The 21,827-nt window shown below is 42.3% G+C and overlaps 2 protein-coding genes across 2 annotated transcripts in view; both read left to right on the top strand.

The window, feature by feature from the left end:
* LOC146520600 (uncharacterized) overlaps positions 1-21,827 on the top strand; it is a 68,195-nt gene that overhangs the window by 39,555 nt on the left and 6,813 nt on the right. The window lies entirely within an intron of this gene.
* On the top strand, positions 1,304-21,821 carry foxd7 (forkhead box D7). The gene has a single exon (XM_085156890.1). It carries the CDS (start codon positions 5,519-5,521, stop codon positions 6,488-6,490), a length of 972 nt encoding a protein of 323 aa, XP_085013016.1. The 5' UTR covers positions 1,304-5,518; the 3' UTR covers positions 6,491-21,821.

The following is a 21,827-nucleotide window of genomic DNA, read 5'->3' as shown; positions in this document are numbered from 1 at the left end:
AATTAAATGGAATTTCAATGTATTTTATTTGATATTATAATATCAAATAAAATGTTACCCCTTATTATTTACATACAAATATTTAAAGATAGGTACACCAGAATAAGGGGGTAACAAGTCAGGGTTTTACAGGAAACAAAGAAATTATATTTGCAAATATACTGTCGGTTAATTAAAGTAGTCTTTAAGTAATTTTAAGTAATGCCCAAGTAATTAGGTAGTAATTCAAGTATTGCATAACTTCAGGTATTTTACAGGAAAGGATGCACAAGTTTTTTCTGTCAAAAATCTTAAGTACAAAAAGCAAAAACAAGCAATATCTCCCCATTTTAATACACTGTAATACACTTTTAGGGGCGCAGCCCATGTGGAGCGGCTTATCTTATCTAACTTCCAGGTATTTCACAGACACTGTTTACCTCTACACTTTTTTGACAGTTATGTTCAAACAGTTTATTGTGAAAGGGGAAAAAAAAGTTAGACTTGGCTCCATCATGATAAGGTCACATAGGCCTGCAAATTTTTACATAATTCATTTATTTATTTATTTTTGGAAGTCGGTAAGGCAGAACAGTCCTTATCACATTTATATTGATCAAATAAAAGGATGATTGAATAATAAAACATCATCGACCAAATCAAGACAATGCATATTAAATAAATCTGCAAAAAGAAAAGAAAAAAACGTAAAGAGACTAAATTAATCTACTCCAATAATACATCCTGTGACCCAAAAAGTATATTTGTGATATAAAATAGGGAAATATTGCTTGTTTATCTGGAAGAAATTACCATAAAATTGCACACTACCTAAAATTATTTATGCAGTACTTTACTTACACTATAATTATTCATTTGTTTTCTGTAAAAAACTAACCAGTTACCTCTGTATTCTTTAAGTATTTGTAGCTAAATATAATTAATTTCAAATAAAATACACTGAAATTGCATTTAATTACAGAGGGATTACACTTTTACCTCCTGGCTGTATTATAAAATGTTACCACTAATTAAGTTAAATTTGTTGATGTTTGGGTGGGTGTGTGTTTTTAGGGAAACTGGGTTCAGAGCGAGAGTTAATGATGACTTAGACCTCTAAAGTAGAAAAAAGGTAAGCCTTTGAAGAGTCTCAGGGCTCGCAAAATTGCAAGCCCGACGTCCCGGAGCTAGCAATATCTCCTGTCGGGCGACCAAAATCTATCTCAGCCCCGCATGTCGGGCTATATGATAACCCAACGGGCGGGGCTGAGATAGATTTTGGTCGCCCGACAGGAGATATCGCTAGCTCCGGGACGTCTGGCTTGCAATTTTGCGAGCCCTGAGTCTGCTCATACAGCACAGAGACGGGCTGGGTTTGTTTTTCTCTTTAAAATATAATTGAGTGGAACTCTACAGAGCATTCATTCAAGTCAGAGCAATTCAGGAAAACATTTAAAGAGTGAATGCAGAGTTTCCATCCATTTGGACTGCAGAGTTTTAACAGTATTGTGGTTAATGTGATGCATAATGTCCAACAGACATTCAGGACACAGTTCTAGGTTTGGTAAATGCTAAATGGACTTAGTTGCTCTCTACTCTAACTAAACACTCAAAGCTTTTTTTTTCTTTATCTAGAACTCAAATTCACGATCTATTCATACAGTTATAGCTTTATTATATTGTATATTTATTTAATGATTGATTTTATTGGTGCTTCTGTGGTTAGCCCAGGTTCAATTTCAGGGGGAGACACAAACTCAACCTCAGTGGGGTCACAAACCCAGATAAATGGGGGGTTGTGTCAGCATAAAAGCCATGCCAAATCAAACATGCGGATCCATCTGCCGTGACAACCCCTCGGGCATTAAGGGGACAGTTGAAAGTACCTCTTATATTTATTTATCACCATAAAAGAGTGACATTATTGGTAGAATTCAGTAGTCTGTGTGAAAGGATGAAGAGAGGTAGGAGTGCAAGAGATGATTAACTTCCAACAGACACAGAAAACCCCCTGAGGAGCAGAGGGCAACAGGAGAGAACCAGCGAGAGTGAGAACAACAGGTGTGTGTTTATGAGGACACTCATGCCCATCCATTTCCTTCCACTTATCCAATTCGAGGTCCCTGATGGGGGTCTGGAGCACATCCCAGCTGTCACCAATCTATTGTGGCGCTAAAACAGAGACACTGACAATACAGTTCAATTCAATTCTAAGCAATTTTAATTATATAGCACCAAATCACAACCACTTTGCTAATGTTTTAGTAAGGACCCTGCAATATTACAAAGGACCCCCAATAATCAAACAACTTCCCTATGGGCAAGTACTTGGCGAAAGCGGGAAGAAAGTATTTTTCATACTTTTAAAACACATTTTCACCAGATTATATCTTCATTAGATTGCTGCCTTTAGCTTTAAGCTATAACTCGGTGTTTATGGAGGCAGGAGCTCCGTGCACATTTAAATGATTGTGTGCCACCCCATTTTTGAGGTCTGCGGGGTCCCTCTTTCTGCTACGTTCCTGTAGGCTGTGTTCTCTAATTATGTCGATGACCTGTAGCTAAAGAGTTTACCCCTTTTGCACCACAAGATGTCAGCACTTAGTCAGAGCACCACTGTCTTGTAACTGATAGCCTGTGCCATTCATTGTAAACGGATCCAGTGACTGAGCAGAGTGGCTGTAGGGACAAGAGCGCGTTGAGATAACGAGATGCAGGGAACAGGTTGCATCACCGCCTGCATGCTACAGAGCTGTTTGTCAGCCCGTAAATATTGTGTTAATGACCAGTTCAGCTCGTGAAATTTACACATCTCGCCCTCCCCTAAACGGTGTGTGCGTGCGGATGTGTGTGTATCAGATGTGTGTTTGGCTCAGCACATCTGTTTTTTTCTCTTCTTCTTCTCTCTTCTTCTCTCTTCATCCAGTTATGATTCATGATACCTTAAATTACACGTTATATTATGTTCACTGCCCTGCCAAGATTTTAAGGGAATCAAGATGAGAGAGGGGGGCATTGTGAGAAAACAACCTCAGCTCTTTGAAGCAGTTTCAACCTCTTCCAATGAAAAACACGCTCGGAGGGTTTTTTTGGGGGAGGGGAGGGGGGTGTTTTTATCACTCCCTGAATCATGTGAAGTGCTCGAAGCTTTCACTGAGATAAGAAAACATTTTAACTGAAGGAGCCCGCAACAGTTTCATAACCCAGTTTCTGACCTGCGCGTATTTGCAGTGTTCAAGAAAGATCCAGTGAGATCCCCCCCACCCCCCACGCCGGCACAGCTCCTGCCAAATGATGTTATTACACCGGCCCTGAGTCTGTTCACTCTCCCACTTTCTCATCTGCGATTCAGACAAATAAAATCTGTACAATGGGCGTTTTTGTTAAATAGCAGGGTTGTAATTTAATTTTTTTAAAAAGGCCTTGTTGGTTCCCAGATTTTACGCATTTTATCATAAAGAAAAGAAGAAAGGCTTCATAGAGGGGCCCCGGGTTTAATGTTGCATAGCTTTTTTGGTGACCCTTACAAAACAATTACCAGAAATAATAACATTAATTTATAATAAAGAAAGAAAGGAAAAGCGGAGGCCATATTTGTCACTGTAACATCGGGACTCATTCATCGTCACCTGAGTTCATCTGACAGCGTCTCCTGCACCGTCGGTCCCCCAAGAAGTGACTCCAGCGCGTGCAAGCTCGGGAACCGTGCCGCCCTGAGAGTGGCCTACCTTCAGCTTTTGTAGTGATTTGACGCTCCCGCTCTCGCCTTATTGAAACCACACATTGAGTTCGGGCCTGTTTCCAATGTGAAGACATGCGTGATGAATTTGGGAAATCATCTGCAGCTTTGCTGGTACCGTATAAGCCCACCCAGTCCGGACCCGGTCTCTCTCTTTCTCCCCCCGCGCCTCCCCTCTGCCCCGGGGTATCAATACGATTAGAGGCAGGAAATGTGGGAATCCCCAACAAAGGGCTCCATCATTAAACACAAACAACCAGAGGCCTCCCAACAATACCGAGAGCGCCCTCCTCTCCACACTTCTCTTTTATGTCTGAGCGAAGTGAAAATCTATTACTTTCATCCCAATATTACCAGTCTGCGTTCAGCTGCGCATTATTAAAGAGGATAATCTGGCGAGGTTATGACGGACTTATAGGTGTTCAAATGGAGAGCAGGCGGTGTAGAGTTTCGCCCAGCAGATTACGCAGACTGCACATCAAATATTGTTTCTCCCTGCATTTCAAACGTGGTCACATCTAGCAATATGTCCCTGAGAGAAACGAAATAATTCAGAATAAAATTCAGAATAAAATAGATATACGTACATAAATAAATAAAATAAGATATGAGATATAAAGGGCGCCTAGTCTCTTCTTATCGGTTTATTCAAGGAAGGCGCTCATGCAAGGCAACAAATTATTATTTTCACAGCTGCCCAAAAGCAGTCATTCCAGTGTTGTACGTCTGAAAACGTGTAATTGTGAGTCAAGTGTGCATAAAGTGCGGCTGCAGGAGACTTCGAGAGGGATTAGGGTTTAAGTCCTCGCCTCGCGTAGAGAAGTGTTTGGGGATTTTCCCTCTCACACTTTAAATTATAATCTGATATCCTCCCTCCAAGGCGTCAGCCGGCAGATTCGGAAATATAAATGTGTCATTTTGGTGTAAACTGACTTTCCATCACCACCGTGCTATAGATTTGATCGCTTTTCCTGTTTTAGTTGGAAAATAAAACGAAGAGTGGAAAAAAATACAAATAAAAAAATATTTTAAATTCTTTGGATTTTCAGACAAATCTCATTAGGTTCCATACAGAGTTTGTTAAAGACTGCTTCTAGTGGCGAAGAACATACTCAAACTTTAATATTTTGCGATACAAAATTGTGATTTTAACTTATAGCCGTGAAAAGGTCATGCATCACACTTTTCTCCAATTAACGTCTTCTGGTGTATAAAAACACTCTTACTTGTTGCATTTTTTTATATAGTTGCCAATGTTTTTACGCAATATTGTGAAATTAATTTTCCGTGGAAACTTTTTTATTCCGCTCCAAACGATCTTTCCTCTGATTTCCTCGATGGATTTCTGATGTGTCCGCGTGGACTTGGCACTGATGTGCTGATGATGAGAGTGCACTGGCTGGATGGCTGGTATAGGCCTCTTTGGTCTTTGCGCCTTTGCGCGGTTTTCATTGGTCAGGAACCTTTCCCTGCCTCGACGTGACATCACAAGCACCCGACAAGCAGGAAAGCAGGAGAGTTTACAGATGGTGCTGGACATCTCCGAGGACGCACGCACTTTTACGCACAGCCAGTCCTGTCCGCTTTTTTTGCGCTAAAAGTTGTGAAAATAAAAGGATATCAGCGTAGATGCTTTGCGGTTTGGAGAATCTGAAGTAGGAAATGGACTGCTCTCGGGTCGTGTTTTTGTGAATGGAGATGGGCCGTGCGTAAAGATCTTTTCGTCGCCTTTGAAAGAAGAGCTCTCGCTCTCCCACCTGTTGCCAGGTGGTGTTGGCTTTAAAACCGAGGATATCTACTATGACATTAGGTTTGGAAATCATGGAGGATATTGTTATCGACGTGGTGGGGGAAGGACTCAAAGACAGCGCAGAGGAGCAGCTTTTACCTTTGGATGATTCGCGAAGCGAGCACGAAGACGGCACGGAGACGTCCAGCAGCCAGAGTAAAAACAGGGAGACCTTCAGCCCTGCGCCGGCGTGTCTCCCTGCTCCTAAAACCAAAGGTCCCGCGTCGGTGAAGCCCCCATACTCATACATCGCTCTGATAACCATGGCCATCCTTCAGAGTCCAAAAAAGCGGCTCACCCTCAGCGAGATATGTGACTTTATCAGCCACCGCTTCGTTTATTACCGGGAGAAATTCCCCGCCTGGCAAAACTCTATCAGACACAATCTTTCGCTCAATGACTGTTTTGTAAAGATGCCAAGAGAGCCCGGGAACCCCGGGAAGGGCAACTACTGGACGCTGGATCCCAACTCCTCCGACATGTTTGAGAACGGGAGCTTCCTGCGGCGGAGGAAACGCTTCAAGCGGCAGCATTTTCGCTTCGACCCGCTCAAAGAGCAGCACCTGGAGCCCAGCGCGCTCCACGGCTTTCCACACAGCGCCTACGGGCTCGGCACGGCGGCCCTGCAGCTGCCAAGTCTGGAGATTTACCCCTACCTCCATCACCACGCGCCTTCGCAGTGCGGCCCCGCCGCCATCCCACCTGTGAGCAGTATCCTGCCGGCTCTCTCCAGCTTCTTCTCGCGCAGCGCCCTGTCAGCCAAAGCTTTCCTTCAGTCTCAGCCGGGCATCGACGCTTTCTCCCCGGCACAGTGCACAGCGTATCCCTCTCCTCTGACCTCCAGCGCCGCATACGTCTCCCCCGCGCTCTTCCACCCGGCGGCTTCTCCGCACTTCCTCAGTTTACACCAGGAGTACCAGAAACTACAGACTCAGCGTGGCATCGGCGACCTGGCAAAACACATCCACACCAACGACGAATAATCCCCCCCCCCCCTCCTTAAAGCGGACTTTAATTTGTATTTTCTCAGGTAAACAGAGACATTTGGAGCAGATGCTTGCAGTGGAAATTGGATGGATCTGTTTTTGTTTTTTTACAAGAATGTTGCAGAAATGCTCGAAACTTTTCCTCGATCTCCCCAACTTCGTGGCAAAAACAATAGACGCCCTTAAAAAAAAAATCTGATCATGAATTATCATCTTCTGTTTAAATATTTAAATGACGAGTTTCCTTTACGTCTTTTTTCTGTAAAGAAATAAAGCTGAGTATTTAAACCTTGCGTTAATTTGTATTTTGCACACATGCATGTCAGGAATCATGCTTTTTGAAATCATTTAAAAGTGCGTGCACGGTTTTGTTTGCTAACAGCTGTTATACCTGTTTTTTATTTTTATCTCTGGGTTTAAAGGGTTTTATATTCCTCGGTTTCATTTTTATCTAAATTCAAATTATTCATAGTAATGTTCAGAGGGGCAGAGAAAGTAAGCAGTCAAATTGACCTACATTAAATCAGTGCGCAGTCTTTTTTAGCCTTATATCTTACACGCTCTCATTTTAAACACGTGACCCTCTTCTGCTTTAAATAACTGATCAAATACAAGCGAAGGTAACACTCGTAATTTTGGGATTATTTACCTAATTATGGGTCTCCAAGATCTTTTATTATTTATTTAATGATCTGATGTAATATTTAAAAGGAACAGTGGCTTGTTAAATAAGAAATGTCATTATTTTTCAAAGTAATGGAGAAAAGCAACATGATGTTAAAATAAATAACAGGAGGTCAAAGGCACTTTGGATGGCCTCGTTTTTAATGCGCTTTAATAGAGAAATAAGAAAGGTTCTAATTAGACACCGAGATTTTAAAGTAAGACTAAACGCATAGCTTATATCTATATGTATAAATATGTATAAATAATATTTATACAAGCTATGGTGTGTGTGTGTGTGTGTGTCGTTTTCATAGCCATAACGCTGAAAACATACATGCCAATAATAATTGGCCTATTTTGCAGGACCACACACAGAAAATGTGTGCAACACATTTTCATGTCAGATATTCATAAAGGCTTTCTGCTCATTTACTGACCAGAGTTTCCACACAGGAGGTTTTCCCAAACATTCCTCAATTCAGTTTATGTTTTTTCCTTTTTACAATCATGGTTTTGTCGTCTTACTTAGAAACATTAAAGAAAAAAAACTTTTAAAAATCCGATTTGAGTATTAGACAGTTTTAAAGAAGTAACTTTATTTAAATTCTGTTTTAAAAATAATAGAAATAAATAAATTCTGCCTGCGTTTTAAGCAATGCCCCTAAAAACAATCCTCCACCTTACATGTTTCACAGTAAGAAAATATATCAATCAGATATCACTCTTTTTTTTAATGTTGTGTTTTTTTCCAATTATTTCTTTTCCATTCCCAATTTATCTTCCGATCTTTAAATCTCAGGTAAACCCAGTCTGATTAAATCAACCCCAATCTGAGGCTAAAATAAATATATCAGTCTTTCTGCTTGAGCAGCCACGCTGTGATTCAATCTGCGCGTACACAGAATAAATCTAAAAATATGTATTTCTGCTCATTTTCTGCTATTTCAAATTATCTGATTTATTTTCCCCTTTCCTTTTCATTTAAGTGCACGCGGCGCTGCCTCGTAGTGAGAATGACAGTAGTAAAATAATTCGGGGGTTGCAGAGCATGGAAGTATTTATTTAATTCTATTCTGACTCTGCTTTAGATGGATTACCACGCTGAAGCTCTTGGACGGGGCTGATGGATCGCACCACACGCTTAGTCCTTTAGCAGGCTTTGGCACCCAGCGAGGGACTGAAACAAATAAAAAGATTGTTACCTGATGGCGAGCTGTTAAGCTGCCCACTCCTAAAGGAAGAGCACATGCTCGCGCTGCATGTCTTCCTCTTTCTCTGCACTCCATTCAGGAAATGTCTTACCATTTTGGGATGATCAGATTTAATTCAATCTGTACTGAGGTTTTGTTTTGTCTTTTTTTCATCTTATGACCAAATGTCTAATATTTCTGGTGCTAATCTTAAACAGTGTGGCAAGAGCTGTGGTTCAGCTAATCCGTCATAAGATTCCTATCATGCACCGGGGCCCTCTTTTGCTATTAGAACGTATCTGATTGGAAAGCTAAACGTGCAGCTGCACATATATACTTTTAGTCAGCATCTGTGCTTTGCTTCTAATAGTGCTGTGCTCTACTAGAGTGTGGTGACTCTTCAAAAGTGCTAACACAGGGGCTTTATTATGGCACAGAAGGTACTGATGCAGCTTATAAGCAGCCACACGCATGCTTAGTATGTTCACTGAACTTGTTATATGACTACAAGGATAAGGGAATTAAAATGTAGTCTGAACCATAAGTAGCTCCAGCATAATAATTGAATGCTTACACTGTTCTTGTAAAGGGAGCGCTTCAATTGTAAAAGGATCTTCTTCAGGCTCCAGGGTGGATGTCCAAACCTTTTTACTCTTTTGTGAGAGTTTTATTTATTTACTGCCCAAATGTGTGCGCACACTCATTCTTTTCCTGTAGGTATGACTAAGGCACAGAAACGCTAATAACCCCATGAAATCATTTTCTTATAACAAGCTTGTTCTGCTGGTGGGGAGCCAAACAGAAAAGTGAAGCAGACAAACGCTGTCACAGAGACTGATTGGCAGCCAGGAAGAAGGAGTCAGGGTCTTTTACTTTCTTTTTTCTTTTTTTTTTGGAGGCAGAGCACCAGTGCACCTGATAAAATAAGCAATTCAGACACCCCGGGCTCATACTCATGTGCACACACATCGGTTTTCCATACTGAGGGAGGTAAAAGTTGCCAGTGCAGTGCTTAAAGTCTTTTTTACTCTCCTTTTTTTCCCCTTTGTGCATCATTAAGTGTGACATGTTTTATTAAGTCTTCACTCGTGCTACGAGTAATACCTCTTTTTTTTTCAATCATTAACAGCAAGATTTTCCCACTTTCAGCCAGACCTTTCTCTCTCTCTTTTCTGTCTTTTTATAAGGTCACCTCAGAGTTAAATACAATCTGCAAAGTCATTCTGAGTTATGAAACAAGAGGATTGAGTTTCGCACCCTAAACGGGACCACAGAGAACTTAAATCAGTGTCATATTAAAATGATTCATCACATAAGTGGATGTGCAGCTATGTGACAGCGTGTCAGCGGTTGCGTGCCTTGTCGCACCAGCTGCGGAGGAGTTTCCGCTCAGTTCCACGCCGATGACCAGTCGGGAGCTATCTCGGCTCGTATCTGATGCGGAGCTCGCTTCTCTGGGAAAAGTGAGTCGATTCGGTCAGAACTCCATTCATGCCTGACAGCATGGCCGTACCCTGCTTTCGTTCTCCGCTCTCAAACGCCAAGCCAAACAGGCAAGATAAACTCATTGGCGGAGCACCCCGCCTCGCTGCCTTCGCTTCTTCTCCTTCCACACAGCGAAAGCGGGGCGAGCGGTGCATTCTGGGACAGCCCCTGCGAGTTCAGCCAGGACAGGAAAAACAATGCGACTGTGTTGTTTGAAATGCGTAATTTGAAATAAATTCCCCTTGAATATTTTTCTTGCCCTACACTGTGCTGTTTCTTTTAATAAGCGTCTTTATTAAGAGGCTGCCTACGAGTCGTGGGTTAAGAAAGTGTCCGAATGTGGGCGCAGTGGGTTAATTTCACTATGGATGAACACGTCGAACCAACGTTAGTGTTATATTTCATATTTCTGTCAGGTCGCCGGATCAAAACGTGCCCTTCATCTTGTGCGAGTTCTTTCCAAGGGTCGCTTGTTTTAGTGTAAATATGAACTCAAATTGACCTAATTTGGGAAATGTTACCCCCGTAGTCATGTAAACTCTGCGTCGGGTAGATTCACTGTTGCAGATAAAGCGGTCAGTGATTTGTGTTATTTCACTGGGGTGTTTTTTGTTTTGTTTTTTTCTTTCGTGCAGATTCAGAGTGGGGTGAACAGAATGGCTACTAGGTGCTGTGGTTTTTCAGTTATCATTAGTAAATCTCACACCTTTCTGCTGAAGCGGATCACAGCTGAGGTTTTCTCTCCTCTCACTTTAATGGCTGACTTCCACGGGCCTTGCTCGCTCCTTGGCGTTTGCTTTTCCTGGCAGGGCCAATCCCCGCTGCCCTGCTTCAGGGAGTTATTCAATTATAAATCTTCCACCCTTCTTTTGCTGCCTTTTCTCTCTCTCTCTCTTTCACCGGTCTTTGTGTTACCCAGCCAAGCCCAGTAAAACGCACTGCTCCGCTGGTACACCCCTCTCCAGTCTCGTGCCCAAGAATTTATTATGCTCAGGGTGGTGAAGCGGAGTGCGGTGTGTTTTTGGAAAAGGGACCCCCCCTCGAGCCTCAGTGCCAACAGATGACAGTGACATATAGCAGGAAAGCCACCCAGAAGGAGAATGATCTCACACCTCAGCCACGCGCTCACAGGGAGTGGGAGAAAATAAAGAGTAAAAGATCTACAGCTGGGGGTGGGTGAGTCGAGGGGGGTGGCGGGACAATAAAAATCAGAATGAGAAGAGGAAAGGATGGAGAAACACAGAGGTAGAAAAACAAACAGCAAGTGAATGATCCCTTGAAGCACAGACTTATTCAAATACTTTAGGTTACTTGCTAAACTCGGACGCTGTAGTTTAATAACTTCCAAATAAACCAAAGTATGTTAAACCTCTGAGATATTCTCTTCCTACCCTCAGACCTCGGCTTGTCTCCGTCAGCCAAAATCTTGAGGAAATGCACTGCCCCATTAGGCATCTTGAGAAAATCCACAGTTGCGTTCAGGATTATACAGTACATAGATTGTTTTTTTTCTTTTTTACCACATCTGTTCTCAAAAAAACCAAAAAATCTGCAAAGCACTCGATCTGTGCTTAACTGGGTGGCACTCGGTCTTGGCCTTGCTCCCTCCTGTGCTGCTCTCAACCTTCCTGGTGCCCTTCTGTTCCCCAGCTGGCGGCCTCATGCCCTTGCCCTGCCCATGCAGCTTGGCATTACCCTCTCCAATGTTTTTTTTTTTGGTGTGTGTCTGAAGCAACACGTGCCGGCTTGGCGTCAGCGTGTGAGGTATGCGCTGCAGGTAGAAGTCAGCTTACCATGAGAAACGCTCACCCTTTACAGGCCTCAGATCAGTGTGATGTCACCCACAACAGCCCCCAAACCACTTACTGCACTAAATGAGAGCCATTAGCCGTACAAACAAAGACTTAAAGACTCAAAAAAATCGTTGTCATTTAATCAAAAAAGGGAGCAGGAAGCACAATTAACATCAGGGCTAAGGTGTGTCAGAGAGGGGTCAGGTTATAACCGTGCAGGCTCATGTTACAGTCGCGCAGTCAGAGTCCCGGTGGTCGGTGTAAACCTAATGAGAGTCAGTAACCCCAACCTGGCTGCAGCCCGCCTGCTCCGTCTGATCTCCGTGGAAGACAAAGTGGTCTGCCTTCCACACCAGGCATCGTCATGAAGAGCAGGGTGCGCTAGCCAGTTAATAGTTGGAAACCTCTCTTTCTCCCTCTCCGTCTGCTCTTTTTCTCTATACCGCTCTCCCCCATTACATTTGGTTTTTCCTCCCTTCAATAACGTCTGCAGTGGCATATTACAACTTGGAAATGGATTTTAAAAGGGAGTAGAAAAGGGTGCCAGAATGGGAAAAACATGGATTGGCTCAAGGGAAGCAGATTAAGTGGGCATGCCAAACCTCACGCTTTGTAAGAAACAAGAAAAAGACCCCCTTTTTACATTAATGCCCTGAGTTGAGGACCAACCGCATAGTGGGGGGAAATCAAAAATCCCACCCTCTTCGAAAGGGAGAATGAAAATTCCAGGCGGTGAATTGTCACCTCATATGGATCCTTTCCCCTTCGGTGTCGCTGGAGTGAATAAGGCTGTAAGGTGCCGTAAGGTGCTGTGATGCTGTCAGTGTCATTGCTGCAGGTCTCTGTGTGCTCAGGGAACTGTAAAGCCAATTCACAGGCCTGCAAACATCCTGTAACAGCAACATAAATCCACTAATTCAGGCCTTTGTGTTTGGTAATGGATGTTGTGCCGTACTATGTAGATGTGATATGATAGGATTGATTGCTCTGAAGATCACTGAGGCTGCTTTCTAGCACCGCCCTGCCACCCAAACTGTCGGCCGACGAGCCGCTCATCCCATGTTGCCTCTGTTGGTGGTCCCTGGTGTAAGCTATATTTTCCCCTCACTTCTCTCTCTCTCCCTCGCTTTTTTATAGCTAACACAAAATTGTTCCTAATTCGCTGCTGCTAGAGGGGGGTAATTTGCGGCTTTTGGCTGAGTGTCGCAAGCCCCAAATTTGAAAAAGCTGCTGAGTTGAAGGCGTTCTGTGAAACGCGGTAGGAGCAACAGTAGGGAGAGGAGACAGAGAGGGCCTAAATTCAATCAGCTAAAAAGGGAAAAACAGCAAAAACATGATAATCCTCAAAAGGCTGAAGGCTGCTATGCAATAATAACTGTAGGGTTATGTAAGCTGTAGCCACCAATAATTATGGCTCTTTTAATGAAATGATGACTTTAATGTCTCCTCTTTTATTCCAAGTTAATGCGATTTCCTTTTTGTCTGTAAAAATGCTCATATTTTTTTTCGTACTATCTTGGCTAAAAAACTGTAGCTCGTACTTCACTTGTGTTTATTTTGTCTTGTCTCAAATTCCTTTCGATTAAAAACAGCTACAGCTGATTCTCTGCTGCAAAAATGCTATCTATGAAAGCAGAAATGGTTGCTTCTTACTAATGGTCATTTAATGACGAGCCGTATTCTGGTTTAGCAGTTACCTCTGTATGATGGTCAGCAGGAACCAGTTCAGTTTGGAGCACCTCAAGGATCTGTGATCAAGCCACTTTTATTTTCTCAGTAACAACAATTTTCTTCATTGCAATCCAAGCTCTCTGCAGCTGTGGCTCGTCTTACCAAGATGTACTTAATTAACTCAAAAATCATTTTTAATATTTGGCAGTCTTAGGTTATTAAACTCTGACGAGCTTCCTCCAAGTTGACTTCTCTTCAGTCAGCCGAAGACAAGCCAACATAAATTGTTTCCTGTTATAATTAGACATTTAATAGTTATTTGACTCAATAATTGTCTTTCTTTTAGAAAATTTTGGCATGTTTGCTAGTATGTTTGTTAACATTTTTGTTCTTGGGTAATTTGCCCAAGCTAAAGCTATCACCAGCAGCTAGCTAACGTAGCTTAAGGTAACGACTGAAAACAGTAAACTAAATTCCCAGTTTGTGTTTTAAATGTTTTTACATTCACTTAAGGAACACCATATGTAATATTTGGTGAGCTGACTTTTGTTACTATTGGATAAAGCAAACATATTTTTCCCCCTGTTTAAAATTGCTTTGCTAAGCTAATGTTGACATCTATTGTTTGTAAAAGCAACAGGGACTGTGATGATTTATTTGATTTGATTTGATTCCATCAGCACAGTACCAACACTTTTGGAATTCAGTTATTCCAAAGCACTGACATTTGTAACCAGTAAAGTAATTAAGTGGCCGGCTTTATCAATATTTCATTTGGATCAGTGGTACTTTTCAATATCAGAAGATGCTATAGTCGCATTTCTGCAAATAAGTAGCGTTAGCAGAGTAGCTTTGATAATTTAAAAAAATAAATAAATAGAAGTTATGATTTGAAAAAAAAATGTTTTGGTAAAGGTATTGATAAGCTAACAAAAATTTTGAGACAGCTAGCTAAAAATAATAACATAAAATAGCTTTTATCTCCAAGTAGTTCAATTTTAAAGCTGAAAGCAGATAAATGAAGAAAAAGCTAAAAGTAGTAGATATGGCTGAAAAAGATGCAAGTTTTAAAATAAACAGCTGGGGGAAAAATATCCAGATTTGTCTAAACTGCTTAACAACTCTAAAAGAATAAATAAATAAAATATTTTTTTTATTCTGATCTACGGTCTACATGGCTGGAAGGTCATGCAAACAGGAAGTACGAGTTTGGTTGGCCGCTAGCTGCGTTGATCACAGTGTCTGGATCTCTCTTTACACCCAGTGCTCTACTTTCCCAGAGCGAAGGGGGCTGAGAGCTCCTCCGCGGCCTCGTCGACACAAGCGCCCTGAGAGGTGCTCATTCATTTTGATTAACAGGGCCTTCCTCGCTCTCATCCCGTCCTCGGTGGTTCGCGCTCTCCTCGGGGGAAAAAGCCCACATGGATGTTTTTCTTTTTTTATCCCACATGGTTTTTCACTTCCACAACAGCACGTCATTACCCGCGTGTTTAAACACTTAAGAACAGTTTAAAAAGGAGGGAGAGGAGGTGGCGGTAGAGGAGGAGGAGTGAAAAAACACTCACGAGCAATGAACAGTTCTACATTAACTCTGTATCACTCAAGGGAGCTGTAAAGGCTGCCCTGTAAGCGAAATGAAGTCAATAAATAAATGTGGCTGTTGTCAGATGTCTGGAACCGCTTGAGAGGGTTTCAGCAACAGGGCAGCCCACCATGTTGAAATGAAGGGTGATAAGTTTGGGCGGCCCCGCGGAATTAAACGCTACAACTTGCTGAGTGCCATTGACTAATGAGGGCGGGTTTGCCGCATGATAAATTCAAAAACAAGAGGAATGTTTGATCTGCAAGAAACCACAGTTTGTTGAAAGTCACAATGCCTGCTCAGCTCCGGGTGGGAAGAGAAGAGGAGGTTTATTATTTTATGCAGATCCCACATGAGCAGCCTCTGATAATGAAACTACTCCCCCAGAGGCCTGCTTTCACTACAGTCAATCAAAGCACATGTGACAACAAACAGAAGAAAGAGACAGGAACTGTCAGTGGTCCGCTCCAGTTCATGACTTCATTGGATTCAAATATCTGTCAAAACGCCAACTTGCTGTGATGCGACTGCAACTCTTACTTGGCAGGCCGGCCGCGTAAGAGAAAATATAAAAGATGTGGAAAAGCAGTAGCAGCTGGACAAGTGTTTTGCCAAGTTAAAGCAATTGATCGGCGAGGGTCCAAGGAAGAATGGGTGGGTGAGTGGGTGGGAGCACGGTTCAGAGGAAGCTGCAGGTGTGGGGAAGAGAAAACACAATCACATCTCAAGTCAAACAAATCCGTCTCCACTGATGGAGATGGATAGAGGGTTCAGCATTCCGATCCTTGCTGGAGATCCCCACCGCGTAGCCCCGGGTCCTCGCTCTCACTGCTGCTGCTGCTGCTGCTGCCGCCACTGGGCCAAACATCTGGACGGACGGGGAGAAAGGAAGTAACAAAGAGGAGTGGAGGGGAGAACGTTTTCCAGAGATGAGTGAACTGAGGTCAGGAGGAGAGGTGAAAGGTGTTAGAGGAACAGGCTTGTTTATCTTGGGTACTCCCCGTAGAGGAGGGAGCCCACAAAAGTGAGCTCGTGTCGGTGGGGGAAAGTTCACACCCTTCTTGTGGTTGCTTTTTATTTCTCTTCATCTTCATCTGGTTCGCTTTGTCTCTTTGGAGCATTTTTCTATCATCGTCTGGGCAGCTGAAGGTCAGAGGCTGCGGTAAATGGGGGTAACATTGTGTTTAATCCTTCACCCAACACTTCAGCCTCTTCTATCAGTCATCCTTCACAGTGCAGAAGCCTCAAACTGCCTGCTAAAAACTTTGCTCTCTTATTTTTTTTCTTCTTTGTGTTTTCCCCAGGAGTCCTATAAAAGCCTGTGCAGCTCTTGTTTTCTCTGCAAGTCGAAGGATGAACTAGAGCTCATAAAGAGAAAACTCAGAGGGCACACTGAGGTCCTGGGCTCTGTAAAAGGCGGGGGCAGCAGCTCTGGTGCTGGTATAGTGGCAGTGGAGAGAAATGTAGAGTTATATAGACACACACACACTCCACACCTTGGGAGCATTTGATCCCCGTGAACACTGCACGGCCCAGAGAGGACACGCTCTGTAAATTTTCCTCGCTCCTGCGTGCTGTGTTCTCTGTAACAGCAGCCTGAGCTTGTAAAAATAAAAAATAAAAACCACACACATGACAGGTGCCAAAGTCAGGAATGTAAAAAAAAAGTGAATGATGAAATATTATCATGGTGCTTGCTTGTTATTTTTCTTTATTTTTTCTTGGTGTCGTGTACTTTGAGATAAAGTGTGTGCCAAAAGTGTTAGCGTGTGTATTCCACGTGTATGCAGTGCTGGGATTTGTTACTTGTGACAGTTCTGGATAGAAAAATATATTTTTTATTTAGTATTATTAGCAAGAAATGGTTAAAGTATCAACCTTATGATGAATTGTTATAAGTGATAGACACACTGTCCTATTGGATTATGAGTACTAATGCAGTATTTGGCATAATAATTGGTATGTTACTGTCAGTGTTGGGAAGGTTACTTTTAAAATGTATTCCATTACAGAATACAGAATACATGCCCCAAAATGTATTCTGTAACGTATTCCGTTACGTTACTCAATGAGAGTAACGTATTCTGAATACTTTGGATTACTTAATATATTATCATGCTGTTTACAACTACATGAATGTACTATTGCTGTGATTTATTACTGTTACTGAAGGTCCGCGGCTCCGAACCATAGTAAAGGGACCTCTGGCTAATACGGTGGGTTCTGTGTCAGGCTCGTAGCCGAAAAATAGCTTTACTTTGTTGTCTGGGTCAACTTTGCTTGCGAGAGACAAAGAGAGGCGTTGAACGGCGGCTCCAAAGGAATTTGTTGTTTTTGGAGGAAAACACGAACACAGTGTACAGCCGAGTCTTAATAGCTTACTTACAACTGGGCTCGTCAGGCACTCTTCTTGGCTGCAGTGGTTATTATTATATTTACATGCTTCCAGCACCCGTTTTTGCTTGATGACAGCTCGTACTTTTCCTTTTTCTCCCTCCCTCGCTCACAGACACATAACGAATGGCAGTCCATTTTTCCTGCAGCACGGACTACACTGCCTATGATGCTACATTCTTTAGACCTATACCTGTAGCATTCTGCCTATTAGCTTAGCACAACAACAACAAAAAGGTGCTCTCTCACCCAGGAAACAGGCAGAGAGAGAGCGTCACCCTGTAACCATGGTAACCGTAAGCTGCCGCCTGGAACAACAGAACGTAGCTGTCAAACAAAACCCAAACAGTCCTGACCCGCAACATTATGAAACAGGAAAGTACCGCCGTGTAATCCATTTATTTCAACAAAGTAACTGTATTCTAAATACCACCTTTTTAAACGGTAACTGTAACGGAATACAGTTACTCATATTTTGTATTTGAAATACGTATATGTATTCCGTTACTCCCCAACACTGGTTACTGTTTTATTTACTGCCAAGGTCATTTACCTATCCTGTTTTTCTTTCAGCTCTTTTATTAATTGTTCACATTTACACCAAAATCCAGTAATATTAGCTGTTTCAGTAGTTTATCTGTTACTTTTAGCCATTACCTTTTTATGTGCTAATATGAGCTATTTAGCTATTGCTAATAGCTAACAGTTTTAACTTAGCTTAGCTGAACACTTTCAGCAGTTCCCCTGTTTACTTGTTGTCAGTCTCTTAAGTTTTATATTCTGAACTTTTATTAATTTCATGCTTTTGCAATATATAACATTTTCTCTCATCCTCTCTTCATTTTTAGCTAGCTATTACCGTTTATCCATTAGGCTACTCTTAGCTAACAGCGTATTCCCTGTTGACTTGCTGACCTGTTATCTTGTGTTCTGCTGATCATATAAATCACCATTATGCATACGTTTTAAACAATATAGTCCAAAAAAATATTTTTGTGGGACTGAAAGATTGTTCAGAATAAGTTGTACTAAACCTCTCAATTATACGCTGTTGTGGACAACAAGTAGCCTAGCATAAAATTACATTTCCACTGTCCAAAGCCACCAAGCAAATATGTGAACAAATATATTAACCAAAATGTGCTTGTATGCCTGAGATTTCTTCTTCTAAATGTGCTTAGTTACATTCTGCTGCAGCTTGCATGTGTGTGTTTTTACTGCTGATGGCACAGTGGAGGATTTATTTGAACAGATGTGAACTCTCAGTACCAGAGTGACCTCAGGTCCTACTTGGCTACACTGCAGCTGATCTCTCTGCCCTGGAATAATAACACTCAGTTTAACAGACTGACCTGTGGAGGAAAAAGCTCGCAAACACACTGTCTAATAAGTCGAGGAATAAGTCTACATTTCCTCTCACAAGTTAACTGAATCTCTCTGTAACCTTATCAGAGCGTGCCTTGCTGCAATGTGGAGTGCATATGTCAGGGCATGTCCTTGTCTTCTGTGAAATATCTCAGTTACAGTAACCAGACAGTACAGTAAAACCAGAAGTTATATTCCTTTCAAAGTCAGATATATGGCTCGGGATTTATACGCTCATTGACTGAAAATGGAGGGTTTTATACCAAATGCACTGCACATTAACAGCGTTGAGCATGAGTTAGAGGAGTCCAGAGGTTGCCGACAAGAGCCATAAAGGAAGTGAATTTATGTCTCAGAGTGATACAGGCGGGAGGTCAGAGGCAGAGTTAAGTGTGTAGGGTCGACAAGGATGAAGAGACAGCAATGTTTGGATAGAGGACAGGGGAGAGTGATTCTAATTTATACCCCACTAATTGGAAACAGCAGAGTCCTGCACCTGAATCGCATTCTCGGCCCTGTGGCCAGCGCTAGGCCTGGGGGACGTGGGAGGGCGATGAGGGCTTTGGGGGGGGGGGGGGGGGGGGGTGGAGGGATGGACTGGAGGTTAGGGTCAGTGTCAAAGGCAGCATTGTTGTTTCTATCCCTGCAGCCAGGACAGAGGTTTTGTGGTGTGTGCGTGCATGTGTGCAGATTTGGAAACGCAAGATGCCCGTGTCTGAGCAGAATTAGTGTGTGTATGTTTGAAATGTTCTGGGGGTCATGTTGTTGTGACAGTCTTGAAAACACACCACACACACACACTAACGAGGCCGGAGCCAGAGTGAGGACCACCCTGGTGCAACAGAGCGAGAGGAAAGAGGGGGGGAAATCAGCTTAATGTGTCATGGTTTCAATCTGACACGATCTAACATATGACATGGCTGGACTTCAGCAGTCTTAGCTTCCTAGTTAAATAAATATGACAGCCTCCTGAGGTAATTACCATGCTGTGACCAAGTTGAGTCATAGCATCCGTTAATTATGAGATGGGCCGTGTGATTACAATCCCTTTTTTTTGTTAAATCCATGCTGCGAGTGAGTTTCTGATGTCTGTAATATTTCAGTGAGTGATGGTGTATTCAGATGTTGGCTGTGACTGGGGTCTGGCATTGTGCTTAAAAGTGAAGTAATCTTGGAATTTAGATTGAAAAAACACTGACGTTGCTCGATGGGCTTCATATCGGCACGATCTGTTTGCACTGCTAAGCCACAAGTCAAATCCGGGCCCAGGCCAGAGATTCCCACCCAAGGGCACTGGCGCTGTCCCACAAGAAGGTAGTTAAGTGAGGTCCATGAACTGTATATGAAAGATGACGCTACCTGTGTGTTTGTGGACTCGAGATGAGCAGATTGTCTGTCACTATCTTATTTTATTTCATTTTTTTTCAGTTGGTGGATCTGCCTGAGAAAAAGTAAAGAAACAACCCCTCATACTGAAGTGAGCTGTCAATCAAAAAGTAGCCAAAACTTAAAGAATCCTCTGTTTTATTATTTATTTTTCTCTGAATAGAACCATGATTTATAAAATGAAATTCATCTCATAGTCACTGAAACTTGTAATTATTGCTTAAGACTACAAATTAATTTAGAAGGGCCATAAATAAGGTGAAAAGTTGCTTAATTTTCTAATAGTTTTCTATACAATCTCCCACCAGAGGAGTCGCCCCCTACTGACCACTAGCAACAATGCAGGTTTAAGAGACTTCCACATTAGCTTCACTTTCATCTGTCTTTTCTACACATTCTGAGTATCTCAACTAATTTGAAAAAAATACAAAGTATATAATAGATATTTATTAAAATATTTAGAGAGTCGATACATTTGAAACATTTACTACATTTGAATTGCATGAAAATATGACTGAATTTGAATGAATTTGGCTTGTAGTGTAAAAACATTTTGAAAGCCCAAAAATAGCAGAAGCGCTCTACATAAATGCCAGTCTATTTAACAATATATATAACAGAGTGAAATGGGGCAAAATAAATTTGTCTAAATGAGCCCATTAGAGTAAGGTAGCTTGCGGTCGGAAATGAGCACTCAGGTTTTTCTGACGGAAAAAAAGGGGGTAACACGGGCTCTGAACTAAAGATTTATGCCTGTTTTTCTAACACTGCTGTGTGTCTTTGTGCGTGCGTGCTTATGTGAAAGCAACTCATCAATTCAGTGCTAAGTGACGAACTGTCAGCTTTCACACAAGGACAGACAAAGACCCCCTTAATACGAACGATGCACAGTGCAGATAAACACACATAAACCCCGAAAACCAAATTTCTTGAAAAAAAGGGGGAAGAAATGGCGGCTGGATTTAGACATATGGGGAACATATTGGTGGCGGAGATCTGATCACACAAGTTTCCTCTGAGGAGAAGAGAATACAACAGGATTTAGATGTGGTGGGGGCTGTTTTGTTTCCCTTTAAGTGTGTGTCAGTCGTCTGCCCTCCTTGAGGATGTGAGAGAAAACGTTTCTCTCTGCTTCATCCCTCCTCTTGATCGACAACTTGATAGCCTGCGCACATGACTGAGTGTGCGCAGGCCAGAAAGACACACGCGCACTCGTCCCACTGTAGTGGTTTGCAGAGAGACAGTTGTCCTATGATACTGCTTTTTTTTTTGTTCTTTCCACCTAGCATGTATTGTGTTGACTGAGCTCTGAGCGCACATCAAAGCCACCACAATCTGTCTGTTTCTCTCACGATTTGCCCCCCCCACCACACCCCGTCGATCTATGACTGAGCACAAACCATGCACAAACTAAAACACATTTGTATATGTGTATGTTACGGGAGGGACTCTGCATTTTCTTTGATCACTGCTCATCTGACATCGAATTCGTTCCTTTGTAGCGTTCAGAAACACGATCGATTTGTTATTTGACGTTGAAATCCTTGATTTTTAAATAGCCGCTCGTGTTCTTTCCCTTTGACAGATCATGTTACTTTTTTGTGTTGAAAAGACACAGAACCAAAGTTAGTGCGTGCGGGGTATCCCCAGTTTTTTCCTCGCTGTCTTATCATTTCCACATTGATTCCACTGCCCTCTCTGGGCTGAAGTAAAGCCACTGCAGCTGCACATCTTAATCTTACTTTTCCCTTCATCCTGCCTGTCATGTTTACTCCCTGTTTCTCTCCCTCCTCTCTTCTGCA

The sequence above is a fragment of the Neolamprologus multifasciatus genome, chromosome 4 (genome assembly GCF_963576455.1).
Source record: "Neolamprologus multifasciatus chromosome 4, fNeoMul1.2, whole genome shotgun sequence".
Lineage (NCBI taxonomy): Eukaryota > Metazoa > Chordata > Actinopteri > Cichliformes > Cichlidae > Neolamprologus > Neolamprologus multifasciatus.
The sequence above is the reverse complement of the archived record's forward strand: the minus strand, read 5'-3'. Positions and strand labels throughout refer to the sequence as shown.

What these genes read in the sequence shown, in the direction of transcription:
- foxd7 (XM_085156890.1), top strand. Translation starts at nt 5,519, where the DNA reads ATGACATTAGGTTTGGAAATCATGGAGGATATTGTTATCGACGTGGTG.